The 18455-nt window shown below is 42.0% G+C and overlaps 1 protein-coding gene across 3 annotated transcripts in view; it reads left to right on the top strand.

Annotated features, from left to right (window-relative positions):
* Positions 1-18455, top strand: part of MCTP2 (multiple C2 and transmembrane domain containing 2) — a 172715-nt gene that overhangs the window by 49393 nt on the left and 104867 nt on the right. For all 3 annotated transcript variants that reach the window (XM_090028968.1, XM_090028966.1, XM_090028969.1), the window contains exons 6-8: positions 15266-15408; positions 16180-16256; positions 17729-17840. In XM_090028968.1, the coding sequence (XP_089885094.1) occupies positions 15266-15408; positions 16180-16256; positions 17729-17840 (332 nt within the window). The remainder of the gene's footprint in view (positions 1-15265; positions 15409-16179; positions 16257-17728; positions 17841-18455) is intronic.

Below are 18455 nucleotides of genomic sequence, written 5' to 3'. Positions count from 1 at the left end.
GTTAGAATCACAAAGCTTGAGTGAGTTGTTTTACCAGCCTCTCTGGCTTAATTCAGTTAATTAAAAAAAAAAAAAATGGTAGTGTCTTTGCCATGCAGTGTCCATGACAGTGTACTTTAATCAATCCACAATCACTTACCAATTCTGGATAACAGGGAATCCATCAACAGTTATAGTGCCACGTATTGTGTGAGTGTAATGGAGAAGAGCACACAAAATTGATATGCACAGACATTATCACTGAAGTGAGACCCCCTTCTCTTGTCTTCATATCTCTGTTAGAAGTTATTTGTTGACCAACTACGAGCTTAGATAAAGTTACCGGGGTCTAACAGAACGGGCTGTAGCGGGAAGGAGAAAAAACATGTGGTTGGTGCCCTCTTGCGGTCATTTGAAATGCTGCAAAGACTAAATAATACTAAGACAAAGTAATATTGTACGGTGCATTTCTGTAGCTCTTATGATACGACTCCAAGCGTTTTACAGAAATGAACTAGGGCTAGCTTTTTCAATCTCTTCATTTTTACTCGTTCTGCTACTGAAATGAAGCCCCTTCTTGAATGAGATGCAGCAGTCACTGGTTTAACGGCATCCAGCACTATTGCAGAATCATTTCTAGCAAGCCATAAAGAACTTGGCTGGGTAAAGTTGTGTTTATCCAGGGCACTAAAGTTAATACATTTACTCCTACCAAAAAGTATCAAGTGTTCTTTACAGCTGCCCTATTTTATATCACTCTCTGTTTCTAGCTGAACAGTTTGTCCGGAACAGTTAAAGAGAAAGTGTGCTGACTTACTGAATCAAAAAATGCCAGACTCAAAGTTAGTAAAGCATCAAGAACTTCAAAGAGGAGTGCTGGTTTGTTGTCCAAAGCACAATCACAAAATTGCCACTGCTTCTTTTGGGGTGAAAACTTGTTTTTTCATGTGGCTTTTCATTTGCTGGCTGTTCTGCTTCCCTTCTCTTGATAGAGCCAGTTGAGAGCCAGTTAGACACGATGTCAGAAAATGCCTGCTGGCTGAAATCAAAACTTTTTGTGGGAAGGTACCAGTTTCAATTAAACCTTCTTTAATTTGCATAGGGTTTCTTAGCTGTAGAGGGAATTTCTGGTCTAAATCGGGTGGAGAGAAAGCGAACTGCTTTCACGTTGCTTAAATAATTTGAACATTAATTTGGTAAATGAGAAACAGAGGTGTGGGTAGGACTCTCCTCTGAGATATGAGAGACTCCAGTCAAGGCATTGCTCCCACAGTTGTTTGGAAAGCCTGCGGCAGAAAGGACACCTGTTCCAGAATAGCCAGGAGCCTGATGATCATTTGGGGCATTAGGACCCAAGGTCAGATTCCTGATGAGTCTTTGGCAAAGCGGAAACTTGACCTTGGGTCTTCCAGATACATGTCCTGGCCACTGGGTTATTCTCTTAGGAGAAGGAATATATCTGGTAAAGGTTTTTATCCCTTCTAGAAAATATGAAACTTCATAACCCAAAGGAAATATACTTCTACATCTTGCTTGCCACCAGGCATCTTCGAGGTAAAAATATTTTTTCAATCTTTCTCTGTGCCTAAGCAGGACAAAATGAACTGTTCCAAACAGGAGACTTTATAACACCTTCAGCTTTCCTGTGAAATAGGAATTTTCATTTCTACCTAGGAGAACTTTTACAATCTCTGTGCCCTCCTATGCCTGATGAAGTTGGAGTGTACCAGGAAGCTTGCAAATAAATAAAATAATTTCTCTGCAAATATCTAATTTGTCTAATAAGAGATACAACTCCTTCCATGACTTTTGATTCCTGTTATCCCTTCTAGATGCCTAAGAGAAAAGTTCTGAAATCTCAGAAGTGCGATAGGACAGGAGAACTGTTTCTGTCCACTTTTAACTGCTGGCATTGGAAATGGCTCATGCTGGGAGCTCCAAATCGGACTCAACAGATTCACTTACTCCTTGCAGCTCTTGGACTCTCTCTGAACTCACCAATTATTATGTACTTGGATATTCAGCAGTAAAACATTCATGCAGCCAAATTCAAGTTGGGTGTAACTCAACCGCCACCTGAAATCACACCGGGATAGATTTGCTTTTCTCCTTATCATTTCCAAGGTTTTCTGTTTGTTTCTCTCTTCCTTCTACATTATACTACATACCAAACTATACTTTAACTGTTCCCTGTTTAATTATTTCTAGTTGCCAGCACAAATGTTCTTCTTGCTCCAATTGCTGTTCCTCCCTCTTATGTCCCAGAGAGGGGTTTGGTGCTATTTTTCTTTCCCTCTTCCTACTTCTTGGGGTAACTATGGGTCTTTGCAGGAGGGAAGTTTTCATCCACCAGTAACTTGATTTGTTTTTTGTGCATAGGCAGCAAGTGTTGAGTCTTGCTCAGCCTCGAAGAAGAAAGTGCCAGTGAGCTTTCTATCTGGATTAATATACGTCTGTCCCCTGGATGGCTCATTTTTGGAAAAGAGAATAGTTGAGTTGCAGTAATTTTAAGAATGGAGTCAGACTCCTTCCTGCTCATGGAAACGAGGCTAAAAGTGTTTGTTTTTTTTTAATTTAAATTTTTTTTGGGGGGTGGGGGATGGGGGGGTTCTAACCAGGTCTGTAGTACCCCTCCCTCCTACCCCATTAGTACTGGATTTATGACCCAGATGCCTTATTCCAGCTGGACCCAAAACCCTCAGACCAACCATGACCTTTCCATTTTATTAACACTCAGTGATAGCAGATAAGAATAATGCAAACAGTTCTATAGCTACCAGTCCTAGAGCTGTCCCAGAGTCAAGGTACACCTGGGCAGTATGCGAGCTACACCTAAGGTTTTCTTTTGAATGTCAGCAGTCTAGAAGTCAAAGGCCTGCCTCTTGTGGGGTGGATGAGATGGGCTGGTGGTATGCCTTCTGTCCATGGTGGCCTCAGGTTCCCCTCTAGGGAACCCTTTGCTCTGAAATCTTTGTTGCCTCTGAGGACCAGGGATCTGGGTTTTCCATTTCCCATGGAAAACCAGAGAAAAATGTGGACTTCTCATTTTAATGGAGAAACCCATGGATTTTTAGTTTTGCAAACTCTCTGCAGGCTGACATGGTTTCAGCCTGCAGGGGGCTGGGAGGGCAGTCAGGCAGGGGGTGCCATGTGCATAAATATTCACATGATTGCCAGGCAGCCTGGAGAGCAGCTCCCATAGGTAAGTGGAGGTGTGATTGAGGCCTCCACAGGGAGGGAGTTGGGCAGGGCTTGGGCTAGGGGTGGGGCTGCTGCCCAGTTGGGCAGTGCATGGGTCTTGGGGCCTGGGGATGCGGTGCATGGCTGCAGGGCCCCAGCAGAAAGCAGGATGGAACCACAGGCAGCTTTTCCAGGGGCTGAGGGTAGGGCCAGCTCCTACTGCTGTGCACAGCCGTGGAGGGGCATGGGAGACCCGTGGCCCCCAGATATGTGCGTGAGGCAGGGGTGGGTGTATTTTGTCCACTGCAGGCTCAGGCTCCCTGCCCTGCTGCCTTCTCCCAAGGCCTCCACAGCCTAGCAGGTGTGACCCGGCACTGCAGGGAACACCAGGGCCATGTGGGGAAGCTGTTTGCCACTGCAAGCTCTGCGCTGCCCTGGTGAGGTGTCTCCAGTGCATGTGGCAGCAACAGGGGCAGTAGCAAAGGGTTGTGCGGCAGTAGCACGGAGTTGTGCCCGTCATTGCAGCCACATGGGCAGGGGACACATCGCCACAACAGTGCAGAGCTCGCAGCAGCAAGCAGCTTCCCTGCAGGACCCCGCTGTGTCCTACAATGCCAGGTTGCACCTGGGCTGTGGAGGCCCCCGGGGTGGGGTGGGGAGGGCGGCAGAGTGGGAGTCTGACCCTGCAGTGGGCATCCTATGCCCACCATGTGCACAGATCTGGGGAGAATGGATTTCTCTCTGCCCTCCTGGAGTGTGTGCAGCAGTGGGGAGCTGGCCCTCTCTCACCTGAGCCCCCAGCAGGCAGGTAACAGGCAGCAGGGAGTGGAAGCTGAGCTCTGCTTGGCCAAGGGCAGGGGGCTGTGGACCCTGCCATAGCTCTGGCAGCTGGGGGCCCCCTCTAGCAGAGGACTGTGGGTGGGGGCAAGGGCTGTGGGAGGGAGTGAGGGGCATGAGTAGGTCCAGGGAGTAGGGGAGAGAGGGGCATGTGGGGGGAGTGAGGAGCCTTTCATTTTAATTACGGATTTGGGGGCTTTTATCAGAGTTTTGCTTTTTTTTTTTCCATCGGGGAAAACCAGGATTACTGCTGATGACTCTTCATCTCTGGGCATCTTTGATTGGTTTTCCTGTGGTTGTCACACTGCCCACATTCTGTCTTGTCAGCATATTTCTCTTTTCCACAAACCCATCACATGCATACATCTTAATTTGGGCTTGTAATGGTCTGTCCTAACTTGATTTTTTTTTTTTTTTTTTAAAGAAAACTGGAAATCCCAAGGGCTCTGCATGTTGGCACTGTGACAATGCCACCTTATCTCATGTTATGGAAGAGTGTGGTCTTCAATTCCCCAGCCTGGGTGTCTGCTTGCTATTTCCCTGTGTCAGACAGTGGGCCTTGAAGGAAACTGTCACAAATGGACTTTTAGAAATCAATTAACCCTTGCTGTTGTCCTGGACTATTGTTCTAATGCAGTATTTACGCCTACAGGCCAATTCCCAAAAGCAAACCTCTAAATACCATTTTTTAGCCATCACCCCTGCTGTTCCTCCCTTTGCCTCCGTTAAAGCTGACAGGCCCAACCTAACCTTGTCTAGCTTGTAGAAACTGCCTGGACATACCCTGTGAGTTCATAAATGTACAGGTCTCATAACTCATGAACTGCACACTTATGTGGGTACCTACTCAGAGCCAGACTTTCCTTTTTTCCCACTGCTGAAACCCTTTGTTTACCTATACGTTTGTTTCCCTTTACTTACAATTTCTGGGAATATTTCAAGTCCTGTCTAGTCAATCAGATTTTCCAGTAGAAACAATTTTGAAGCCAATAAGTACCTCATTTATTTTACATCTCGGGGAACTGAAATTAATTTTATTAATACTAACAGGTATTGCTGGTTGTGCAGATAGTTTTTCTTTTTCAGGACATGTCTTGCCGCCACATGAAGCTGCCGAGACTACCCACCACTTCCGGCAGGGTCCCGTGAGCTGCAGGGAGAAGGCAAGGCAGCCGGCTCCATTATGTGGGATGCCCCCCTGGTGGTGGTGTGCAAGCCTGGGAGCTGCACATGAGCCCTGTGCAGTAGAGGCGGGAGACCTGGCTTCGCTCCTTGCTGCCATGTGCAGCTCCTGGAACTGGCTGGAGCTGCATGCTGCTGGGCAGCAGCGCCTAAATGGCCCACGAGCAACCCAAGCTATGGGGGTTGTTTGCCATAAGAAGAAGTGTAAGTGTAGGGGGTTCCCACACCTGTTCCTCACACCCCACAAATGTCTTATGCCCACACCATACCCCCACAACCTCTCCATATATACATACACCCCTTCAACATAAGACAGTTTTGTCATAACATTACATGTGGCTTTGTCTTTTAATATCAGAACTCATTTCTGAGAGGTGATGTATCTTGGCAAGTGGCTTAGTCTTATTCCAGTCGCATCCTCTATCAAGATGCTCTCTTTCTGTTGCTTTTATGCACCAGTCTCTTTCATTAGTGCTTTGATTTTTACACTTGTATAGTAGTTTTTACGTCTTGTATGTTGCTTTGAGTCTTCCTTTTTTGCTATAGTTGTCATTTTCACTTCCTGTTCCTGTGATATGGTTTTCTCTCATTTTCTTCTTTCTCTTTTTGATGTAGATATTATGAAAGTGTGTGCATACACATGTGTATGCATGCATATGGATGGGTGAGTATGTGTATATGTAAGGGGGTATTTGTTTCTCTTGGGCCCCTTTCCTTTAATAGAAATTCAAGCAGGGCAGGAGAGCTGTCACTGCTGCATTCAAGCATATTTCAGTAGTACTGGTTCTTGCATTCCTGTTTTGTGACTATGTGGATTGATCTGAGATTCCCTTGATTAGAAGCACTAAGGTCCACTGCATGGCACAGAACAAACGGAAAAGGAAGAACCAAATGGTGAGGTATTTTGTTTTAAACCTGGCCACAACTAACAATTTATCATTTAGCCTGACTATTAATATGATTACAAATTTGACGGTCCACCGGGGCAAGAGCTGTGTTCTGCATTGCACTAGGCATTTTGTCAGCATATACAAAAAAATTAAAATCCAAATAATAACAGCTAGAGTGAATATTTTACTACAAGTACATTATTGGATGAATTTAGACCTTTTGTGCTTCCAAGCTGTCTGCAATTAGGTCATTTATTTTTCAGAATGTTCATTAGTCAATTTACTAGACACTGTCTTCCCCTCCCCATCCTGCCCTGTCCCCCTAAGCTTAATTATGAATAGTTTGCAAATATCTGGAATGAGAGTGGTGTTTAGCTGTTATGATGCAGCCGGGTAAGTCGCATAGTCTTTTTCCTGTTCCTTAAGGGGCTTCTGCTGTAGTGGCTTGCATGTGTCAGCTCTGAAACTTTGTCTCCCACACCCATTCACATCAGTAAACCCAGTCATTTTAATGGCTGTGAGAAACCAAGACACCAGGAGCCTGAGCATAACCAAAGTGATTTCATTTAAAAACTAAAGCAGTTAACGGAAAACGTTCAGCAGCATCCTCTGTTTTTGGGCAAGATGCATGTCTAAATAGGGACTTGGGTCTAGAAGAGATTCCCCCCCCCCCCAATGCCTTCAAATACCCAGTGTCTATTTATTGTATGCAGCCCGGTTTTATAATCCTTTTCATAAACTGACCAAGTGCCATCTCATGTTATGGGCCAAAATTGGTTTGTATTGGAACTGACAACCATGCTACAGTGTTCACACAAGTAGCTCTTTCCAGGACCCTTGACAATGGTCTTTGCAGCAAGACCAACAAGCACTGAGTGGGTGGAGAAATTCAGCTGCTGTTTCCAGTGTGTCATTCTGACACCGAAACAGGACACTAGCATAATTGCCACAGTCCTTAAGGGGAGGGGAACTCACAATTTACAGCTCTCCCCAAATAATCTACTGCAACAAATCAACCCTAAAAGCAATGGAAAAAGTAAAACCACAGCATTATTTGGAAGGTTAGGGGAAATTCTTCCCCCCCCCCCCAAGTTATTACCTAAAAAAAAGTGTTATGACTCCAATAATTCTAAGACTTTCCATTTACAATGGATTTTACATGGAAGGTACTTGGTGATGGGTGGGGTACAAAACTACAAGATTACTCATTGGTTAGGGATAGAAATTATACCTAAACCAGTATAAGTAGGGATCTACCAAATACGTGGTGGAAGTGGGGTGCACAGCATCTCCTTTAATTTTTCATGTTCTCCCATGTGCCCCTTATCCCCGCCCCCCCCATGTTGATTATCAGAGGGACCCCACTGCTCCCTCCTGATTAGTAGGGAAGTGAAAACTGTGGTTTTAAACATGGAGTAATTTTTGCCTCCCCACTGGTCAGCAACAAGCATCAGGGTTGCTGGAATCCCTCAGCCAACCAGTGGTGGGAGACAAAAGCAACGCCACATTTAAAATCACAGTTTTCATCTCCCCGCTGATCAGGAGTGCTTGTAAGTGCGGCTCTTCCACCAATCGGGGTGGGGGGTGTGGAGGAAATAATAAAGGAGATGCCACACACACCACTTCTGCTGTGTATTTAGTAGGTTCCTAGGTATAAGTGATCAGAAACCAGTTTAAATCTGTAACACAACAGAAGTTCAGTGCACATAAACAACTTTTGAAATGGCTGAAACCAGTTTAGGACGAACCTGGACGGATGTAGTATCAGACTGAACTGATTTAGGTTAAATGGGTTTATTGAACTTCTGTCCCAGATCCCTTTCAGGTTCAAGTTAACTCACAGTCCTCCAGCATCCCGGGATACTTTGCACCTCCCCTGGAAACCATGCCTTGAAGGGTGGGTGGGCTAGCTTTGGCCTAAGCTGTTCGCTCCAGCCGAGAAGAGAGGCATGCTTTAATGCCCCCTAACTTCTGGCCCGGGCCACTGCAGGCATGTGGCTGCATTTCTGGAATCAAAAGTGAACATCTGTGCACTTGCTTATTGGTTCAGTCTACGCAGCTTAGACTAACCGGTAAAGATTGAATCTATTCAGCCTCGGGCTTTTTGATTATCTGTACTTAGCCTATATTTTCTCATATCACCATGTTCCTTCAGTTTCTGGGTATCTGTTAGTATTATGGCTGTTTCTATGGGAATGGTGACTTTTTCACTTAAAACAAAAATGCTGGAATAAATCACATAGTGGCTTTTTGAACTTTTGTAAATAACTGTCGCAGTATTTCTAGAGGATTGACAAGTAATTTACTTGCATTGCATTTTGTTTGTTATTGTGAAATATGTCTTTAAAATTTTAGAAATAAATTCAGATTCTTCTCCATATCAAATTTGGAAGTTGGACCAAAAAATAAAGTGATCATGGCCATTGTTCTCACATTGTTTTGATTTTCTAGGATTGCGAGACAGCTAGATCATTGTGTTCACTGGCTGTGTGTCCAGCATACTTATTTCTGTTTCTACTGGATGAAAGAAGGATTTGAAATTAGATCAGATCTGCTATCAGTTGCCTAATAAGAGTGAAATAAATGTGCAAGATAAGTAAATAAGTGGTGCTCATGTGGTAAATCTCAAAATAGTTGCTAGAGGGCAGCAGTAACCATTTTAAAACACCATAGTTTCTTAGGAAACTAAGCCCTGTCTAGTAAATATGAGCAGAATATATTTGTTTAGGCAGCCTCAAATTTCAGTGAATATTTAGTTTGCACTGAACAGTCTCCAACATTGCTGGCCAATCTGATGCTCTAGGGAAAGAACACAATAATCCACTAAAATTGTGGTAAAGGGAGAAGATAATCATATAGCTTAGGGCTTTGCAACTTCGAAGTGACTGAGGGCTGAATGCTCAGTGGGCCACACCAATGGGGATCACACAAGAGTGAGGCGTGTCCCTGCCCTCTCCCACCGCTCTGCCCCCTGCAACAGGTTGCATGCCATGCTGAAACCCTTTCCTCCCCTTCTCCATGGCCATAATATAGTCCATGTGAAATCAATGAAAAAAATTCCAGCTTGACTTTTAGGAAGCAGAATTTGGCCCATAGTACTTTATGTGCTTCAATTGTTCTGTCTTTTCATTTTAGAAGATACTTGCATATGCATGTGTTAGGGAGAGTACTTTTTTTTTTTTTTTTTACACATTTGGAACATACACAGTTACAAGTGCAGAAGATAGCCATCATATTAAGTAATTTATTATTATTTTTAACAGTCTAACAGTCTATTTAACTTTCTGGGAAGAGAGAACCTGTTCTGTGACAGGTATATTTAGGGTGTGTTCATTTTGGCTGGTGTCAACTGGTATGTCGAGTCTTAATTATTTTAAAAAACACGCCTTTTTTTTGCCAGCTTGTAAAATCTCCAGAGTGTCTCAGTTTGTAAAAGTAAATTCAAATACCTGATTTGAATTGAAAGTAAAATGAGCATGCTTAAAAATTAATATAACAATAGTAAAAGTAAAGAAGACAAACAGAATTGTTTTTCAGAGGCCATACTTTTGCTTTTCTTTTACTGGTCTTTGCTGAGGCATCCAAAAAGCTAATAATCATGCATCGCATTTACATTATTTCTAGGTCATTGAGACATTTCCCCACCGTTCTTGAACACTTAAATAAAACCTCAAAATCTTGCACCTTGCTTGGCCCCACTGGACACCTGCTTGGGAGGAAGAATTCAGCTGTGCTGACCTGACTGCTTGCAATATCCCATGCTAATTAACTCTATGTGTCCCTCTCCCAAAATACCTGGATACAGTTGGAGTGATGTAGAGTGAAACCTAATATTCAAAAATCTACATGACTGAAGTTTAACTTTGGGCAGTAGCTAATTTGGATGTCTCCACTTCATGGGACACGCCTAAAGACATTTTTAAAGACCCTGACACTTTTTGGTTAGGCTGGAGTGTGATAGCTGTGATGGTTTAGGACAGTGTTGACACAAAGGTTGTGTAGGTGGGACTTCAACTCATTTGAAAATTTACATTAATGATTAATATAATACTAAAATGCATGTAAACATAAAAATACACTTCTTGGGAAAAGTGGAGTTTTGTTATTATCAGTGGCAATGCATAGGGGGTGCATGGGCACCCCCTGAGAGCGCCGGTGCACCCCCTGGCTGGCCACGTTCACTGCTTAGGCGAGTGACAGGGGAGTGGGGGCAGGCGGGAGCACCAGTCCCCTGCTACAAGCACCATCTGATTGGTGCAGCCTCTTCTGGGAGTGGCTATAGTGAATGGGTGGCTCTTGCTTGCACAGGAACACCTGCAAGCAGGTGCAGTGATCACAGTGATTGGCTGTCACAGGATTGCCCGGGGGACCCCCCAGTGTCCCGGTCGGCAGTACTGGCTGTGGGGGGCCCTCCCGGTCAACAGGACTGGTCAAAGGTGGGGCATATGCCTCCCCCGATTAAGATGGCACCAGTTGCCCATGGTTTTTATCATGGTGGGACCGGAGTTTTTTGACAAAAAGGTTGGTGGGACGTAAGGTGCAAAAGGTTGAGAACCGCTGGTATAGAAATTATATGGGGGGCGGTTCTTGGGTAGTATCTTTTACTGCAGGGGTTTTCAACCTTTCTGGATCAGTGTACCACCTGCAGCCAGATGCGGAGCAGGGGTGAGAGGTGGTGCCTGTCTGAACTCAGAGCGCCGGCAGCTGCCACACGTGAACTTCCCCTGCAAGGCAGCGTGGGATGGTGCATGGCAGTGCTCCATCCCCGCCTACCTGTGCGTACCCCCTAGGGCCTTCTCAAGTACCCCCAGGGGTAGGCGTACCCCTGGTTGACAACCCCTGTTTTACTGGATCAACTGAATAGCTGGGAGAGAGAGTGCTCATTTTCTAGCTACTTGTGATCACTTGTTTGCTCCATATCTGTAGTCTTTTTGCACTTTGAGTTAAAAGTCATCGTTTTATTTGGTATTTAGTGTTGGATGTCTCTGCTTCTTTGCTAGACCTGAGGAAGGGCACTTTTTGCCTGCAATCGTGCCTAACATCTCGGTCAACTATTTGGTTGTCCCAGCAAAAAATATGACCAAAACCCCCTCCAAAAAGTAAAAATCTTTGCTACTTGTTGCGAAGCTCTTTTCAGTTCCCTCAAGTACCTAAAATCACTGTTCTCTTGTGAAAATGTAGCTCTCTTCACCCACCATTTGGAGTACTCCTTTTGAATCCTTGTAATATATGCAGGTATCTGTAGTTCTCCATGGCCCAAATCAAGTACAGATAATGCTTTACTCTTTCTCTCAAAACGGTGTTGCCCACTTGCTGTTGTTTTTTTTTTTTAACTCTTTTTTTTAAAACCCTATTGATTTTGACCACTACAAACATAACGAACAGAAACCTTAGAAGAGAGAGGGAAGTGAGACTTGAGAAAGGGTGACACTGAAGCTTCATTGGATCTAAACAAAATAATTGTGTATGCTTTCCACCCCTCTTTCTGGATGAAGAAGGGCCGCCATTCAGTGCCATGCTCTGCTCCGTTTCTAATCCACTCCTATTGCCAGGGCAGGTTTTATGTTCTAGCTATTTGGTTCCATCCGAGTAAATGCCAGAGCCACGTTGTTTGTGAAGCTCCCTATGCAAAGGTTAAAGTCCATCTGTTTGCTGACACCGAGGCGTCATCTCGTCATTTGTATAATCTCGGAGTTGCATTCTTGAGCAGCCGACCCCCTTTTTCCCCGCTTGCCTAGTTGAGATGTTACTTTCCTGACAGTAAGACAGTTGTGCTCAGCTAGAAAACCACTGTGTGTTTCTCTCTCGCTCCCCTTCTCTCTCTCTCTCTCTCTCTCTCTGTCTCATGTGCATGCTCTCTCTCTCAATTATTTTCCCTAACAATTAACGCTGTACTAACTTGACACCCTTTCCTCTTTGGCTTTGTAAACCATCATCCCTTTTTGTATTAATTCCAGACATTAATATTTTCTTTCACGCAAGTGCCGCCATTCACCCGTGAAACAGTTTGAACATTATGTAGCTGTCAAGATACCTAGGGATTACCCAGTATGCCTTGCCTCAGTAAGTGACACCACTGAGGCCTAGTTTTGAGATGTTTATTTTGAGAGTAAGCTGACAAGCATGAAGGCCTGATCCCAGAGTGGCAATCTTATTTAATTAAAGGCCTTTTTTATTATAGTTCCCCTCCCACACGCACTGTTTTGTTTTGTTTTGTTTTGGGGGGGGGGGGTGTATCTATCTATCTATATATAGATGTGTGTGTAAGTAGGTAGGTATGTATGTATGTATAATCAGAATGATTGCTAAAGCCTGACTTACATGAACGGTGCTGCTGTACATAGCCCTACTCCTCTTTTCCTGTCTAACAGCTTGGAAAGCTTTCTGTGAAACAAGGCAGTTGGAACGCGTACTTAGATATGGTCTTCTTGTTTCCTATGCTTAGAAAAAAGAAGCCAGTTAGTGTTTTTTTTTTTCTTTTTAATACTTGCAGATGCTAAAGTTATTGGCTGTTTTGCTTTTTCTTTCTCTTTCGCTCTTCTTTTTAAAGGCCCCTTCACTCAAATGTTCTTTTCTATTTAAGAAACAGATGAGTTATAGTCATAGACCACCTGCCTCCACTGCCCTATTCATGTTTTCATTCCATCACATACTTTTCTTGTCTAGTTTTGATACTGCCTCTTTCATGTAGTAAATAGTTAAGACTTTTTTTTATTAATAATGCAGTCTGCTTCTGCTTATCCAGGAGATAAAGGCTATTTCTCTCCTCTCTGTTTCTTTCTTTCTTTCTTTTTAAAGGAGAAGGGAGTTGGAATACTCAAGAAAAGTTAACAAAGGATGACACCAAATAGCTCTATTCATGTCATTTCTGAACTAATGCGGCCTCTGAAGGTTATTGCATGTACATTGTTGTTGTTGGGTGTTATCTATCCATTCCTGTCTGTTATTTAAAGTACCTGCTGCTGTTCAATATTTATTTTCAAGACATGCATTTAATAAGTGAATATAAATAATAATGAAAGATACTCTGAGTAAGGGCCCAATCCAGACGCACTGAATACAAAAGAAAATCTTCTGTTGACTTTAGCAGTCTTTGGATCCCTCCCTGAATGTGGCTACCCCTCTGAGGACTAGAAAAACAAACTTTCTTTTTGTTTTGGTTTGCAACATTGCCCACAAAAAAGGTTGATTTTGATACTTAAGAAAAGAATTTGCTGCAGGTGGTGTTTGAGGGTAGATCAATTGGTAGATATTTCACCTTTCACAAAAAAAAGCTTGTCCACCTAATTAAGCAAATGTTTCTGAAGGAGCTCTATAGAAGTGAATGAGACTTGCAAAATACTATCAAAATTAATCTTGAATAAGAGCTGTTATATAGATTTTTTTTTCTAAATGGTTACATTTAATTTTGCAGCTGGGATTCACTTCTTTTAAATGTTATTTGTTAGCTCCATACAGACGTCGCAGCATAGTTATTTTCTTTTGTGCCTTAAGATTTCTTCTATAAGTGACATCAGTCAGACCTGCAGATACCTGACAAATTCATGTCCTTGCTATTTGGTATAATGAGAGGGCTCATGGTAAATTTGTGGAGTAACGAGTTACCCTGGGCGGCCCTTTGCCATCACCAGACTCAGCAACCAGAGACAGCAGAAGCACAGCTTGGTCTTCTGTGTATAAATCCCGAAGAAGAGAGCAGTTTTCCTCTGTCCTGGGGTAGGGTTGTTGGCTTTCTGGCCACCTGAATGATTGGTCTGAAACTTGGCACATTGTGCTTATAGTGATTTTTCTTAGTCTGCGCTTTTAGAATGACCACTAATTAGACTAGCCACTAATTAACTTCACATCCGTTTAGTTCTTTTTTTTTATTAAATGGAATGATTACTGGAACATGTTAATTCCTTACAGAAACCATAGCAGAGGGCATCAAATATGAAAGATAAGAGAGTGCAGCTGAGTCAGTTATATGCTCTACTGAAACTTTACTCTCTCTTGCTCCTTCCTTTTATACTGACCCTCTAAGTTTTGGGTTGCCTTGTGTGCGTAAAATCTGTAGGTGCTGTTAAGTCAGCCATCTGGTTAAATGCTTTAAATCTATTTATCTTGCTTTGTAGCTTGCTGCTGACTATTCATTCACATCTCTGCCTGGTGTTAATAGTCATGCCTTCAGTTAAAAAAGAATGTAGATATAACGTGTGTGTGTGTGTGTAATTCTGTTCAATTATATGTTATGTAATTATACATACCCTCTCTCTCTCAATACAGGTACGCTGTGTACATAGCACAGTTTGTTACCAGAGTTTAGTTTAGAAATGCTATCTTTAAGCTATGTTTAATGCTTTCCGACTCGCACTCACACACGCACACCTATATTAAAAAAAATCCCTTTTGTGTTTTCCTTTGACAGCTGCAAGTCTTTCTCTTGCTGCCCAGCAGCAAATCCCAGTGTTCCTTGAAGGAACATCTGGTTCATTATTGCCATGAAAAAAATGTATCACTTTGAAGATTAAAAAAAGTCCTTATTCTCCAAGCATTATTTATTATCTTTCCTGAACCTCAAAACCAAAAATGTCATTGTTTTGAGTTGCTCAAAATTGTCAACAATATGTTCCATTTAACTTCAAATTTGGAGTGAAAAGAGAGAGGGTACAGGACTGTGCTGTCACTAAAACCCTGTCTTGATTATTTACTGTTGTTTGTGTTGTTCTTTTAGCCCTAGTAGAAACTTTTGGTACCTTGTTACTTTTTGTTTTTATATATGAATAATGCATTTTCCTTCGAATTCTTAATCTTTTTCTTTTTCTTTTTTTTTTTTACTTTAGTGTGGTTGTATCCATTTACCTTCAGTTATGTTTGCTCTTTCCCAAAAAATATACCAAGTTAACAAAGCCAGTAAAATAGCTCTTTTTCAGAGTAACAGGGCAGAGAGCAACCAGTGTGTAATTCTGCTCTTCCATACTATGCGTCATTAACCCATTGTGTTCAGTATAATCCTTTTATTGACATAGAACAGTCTTTTTTCCCCCTTTTTAATTTATAATATAGTGCGTGCATGCATGCAAATGTTGTGGTTATTACTGTGGAATTATTTTCCAAGTTAATCCATTTATTATTCTTATTAGTGTGATTGTTATTAACATTATTGATGATATTAATGTTAATGTTATTAATATTAATGTTGTTATTGCTTATACTAGGTACAAGTGATCCATATGTGAAGTTTAAATTAAATGGAAAAACTGTATACAAAAGTAAGGTAATGTACAAGAACCTAAATCCAGTCTGGGATGAAACAATTGTGCTGCCAATACAGAAGCTTGGTCAGAAGCTCGGTGTCAAGGTAAAATGTTGGTTTCTGTTCTATAGCATTTGTAAAAGCTCTTGAGGGCCAGTTGCTTTTTATTTTTCATGTTGTTCAATGTAGGGAACAAGTGTTGAAAACAAAATCAGGAGTGAAGTTTTATAAACTTTAGATTAACATGCCCATGTCTTTGCCAGATGTCACCTTGATGTTATGTTTTCAGTATGTGAAAGCCCCCAATTAAAAAGATATCTTTGAATGGATATGTTTGAACCTGCTGAGTTAAATTCTCTCCTTGGTTATACTTGAGCAACCTAAATGAAACCAACGGGGGTTATGCAAGCATAATTTAAGAGTTCAATTTGGCCAACTGAATTGAGGAGAATTATTACCTGTGATGCAGTGATGACAAGTAGCAAAGCCTTTTCTCCTTATGAATAACATTACAGTTAACAAGAGCTGCAAGCTACCAGTTGTAAGCACTAATTGATAAAACATCTGTAGCTTAAACTGTGACTTTGTGCAGTATTTGAAAGAATGGCTGTATAGGATATTGAACAAGAATTCCAGTATACACGTGTGCACGTGTTTCTGTTCACACTATGTGAAGAAAATATTTCATGTATACTGTTTAAATATTAACTTGAGGTTCCAAATTAAAAGAGGAAGGTGGTAAATTATCCTTGAAGACTATTTCAGCTTTGAATATCCGACCGTACAGCAGTGGACTCAGGGCGAACATTTTCTGTTCTTTTGTGGATTGTGACAAAACTAGATATGAAAATCATATGTATTTTATTTTGCTCCCAGGTGTATGATCGAGATTTAACCTCTTCCGACTTCATGGGGTCAGCATATGTAATCCTCAGTGACCTGGAACTTAATAGGTATGATATGAATTTACCAGAATGTATTAACAGAATTTAGTTTAGAAATGATGCGTTACATTTTAGTACTTTTGCAACAGTTCAGAACATTTTCTACACACATAAATTATTGTAGACTGAAGTAGGCTGCATACTTAGAAGAACAACTCTTCTAGAATAACAACATATGTGCATGCTTTTAATCTGGAAAAAATTACAAATAAGAATTTCTACACCTATTGTTATTTGAGAATAATTATCACAGGATAACTTCCTTTACAGACAAACCCTCAGTCCTTTTTCTGTCATCATGTGGTCTACATGTAGACTTGGAAACTCATTTTTCCTAGCACTTCTGCAAACTCCGAGTAGATAAACTATGGCTCCCCTGGCTATAATATGAGACCGATTCATAAACATAGGATCATAGAAAGCATGGCTAGATGCGACCTCATGACATGAGGTCGTCCAGTTCAACTCCCAGCTCAGGGCAAGATCATTCTTCATTAAACAATTTGTGTCAATTAATTTCTCATTGGAACACCCTTGTGAAGTAAGGGGACACGATCATGCCCGTTTTCAGAGCAGGGAACGGAAGCAGATAGGGATAAACTGATTTGTCCGAGGTGATGTAGAAAGCCTGTGTCGGAGTTAGGAGCTTAACAGAGAACGCCAAAGTCTGGTCTGACTCATCCGGAAAGTTTGCTTTATAGTTCATTTGCCAGTCGGAGGTGTGGCCATGCATGGGGCAGTGCCAACTGGAGCTCTGCCAGGAGTGGCAGCTATTTTTGCACCTCTGGCCCCAAGACAGTGACCATGGTTCATGCCCTGGTCCTCCTGACTCGGTTACACTATTACAGTCAATTTTCTTTTACCTGTAAAACAGAGATTATATTGGTCTTCTTCACTGTGCTGCAACGGTGGTAGGTTATGGATATTAGCTATTGCGCTGGAGATTGCTTGGCACTATTTATCTGATCATCACTGGATGAGGCTACATGCGACGCTGCGTCTCTGTAGCAACATGCTATGGTGACATAACTCATTGCTATGGCAACATAGCATTAGTAGGCACAAACTGATGGTAACGCTATGGCACTGTAGCAATGAGCCACCTCGCTATAGTGCATCGCTACGGCATTGTAGCTGCTAAAAATAACTGCGCCGTTGGGGTGGTGCAGTAACGGTTGTTACTGCCATGTGATTTAGTACTTCCTAAAGCAAGTACTAAATGGCAGAGCAGTAACAACTGTGCCGTGGGGGGCACATGTAGATGCCCGCACTGTGATGAAAGTGGTATATTTTGCAGAGTTTGTGAGACCTTTATTTGGTTAAAAAATATACCAGATCTTACTTTCAACACTTAGGCTTCATTTTTAAAACGTCAGACAGCGTGCAGGAATTTAAGCAGATCAGTGTGTTCCTTCAGGATGAACCAGAAATTAACAGGGAAACCCAACCAATACTACATTTTTTTTTTTTTTTGCTTTCAGAAGTACTGAACATGTTTTAAAACTGGAAGATCCGAACAGTTTAGAAGATGACATGGGTGTGATTGTGTTAAACCTGAGCCTAGCAGTCAAGGCAGGAGACTTCAAGAGAAATGTAAGTGGCTTAGGAAATCAAATTTAAACCTGGAATGTGCAAAAAAAAGAAGAAACTGCTTTAATCTGATTTACTGGGAAATGCCACTTTTATTTTCATCCTCTGAGGCTCAATATTGAAATCTAGATAGTTCATGACCTAAAACCTGGCCACATTTGATTGGATAAAAGTTACTTATATATCTATAACTGAGCGCTTCTGTTCTTGAAAGCCTGTGAATAGCAACAGTTCCCATCTATTGCAGAGAGAGAGAGTGTCTGTTATCTGCAAAGCGTATAGTTTGCTAACGGAATATGCATCCTTGTAGCTTTGAGGACTGCTATTCCAGGACATGCCATTTACTGATTGTAGGCGAGGAGAATTTTTTTTAATGCCTTGGGGAAAAAAAAAAAAATTCCAACTGGATTTTTTTTTTTCACACCAATTAAAAATATACAAGTGTGAAATCAAAAAGCACAGATCTGTGATTAAGACCTAGATGGTGCCAACTGTATATGGGCGCACACAGGTGGAAAGGAGAAAAATGGGCACAAAGAGATCTGTTATGGCAGACTTCTGAATAGCCGAGACCTCAGCCAGTTTCTCCACAGTGAATTTTCAGTCTGCTTTTAAATT

This window comes from Crocodylus siamensis, chromosome 15 (genome assembly GCF_052110815.1).
Source record: "Crocodylus siamensis isolate JL-2025a chromosome 15, ASM5211081v1, whole genome shotgun sequence".
NCBI classification, from domain to species: domain Eukaryota; kingdom Metazoa; phylum Chordata; order Crocodylia; family Crocodylidae; genus Crocodylus; species Crocodylus siamensis.
Note: the sequence above shows the minus strand (reverse complement) of the source record. Positions and strands in the feature narration are given on the sequence as shown.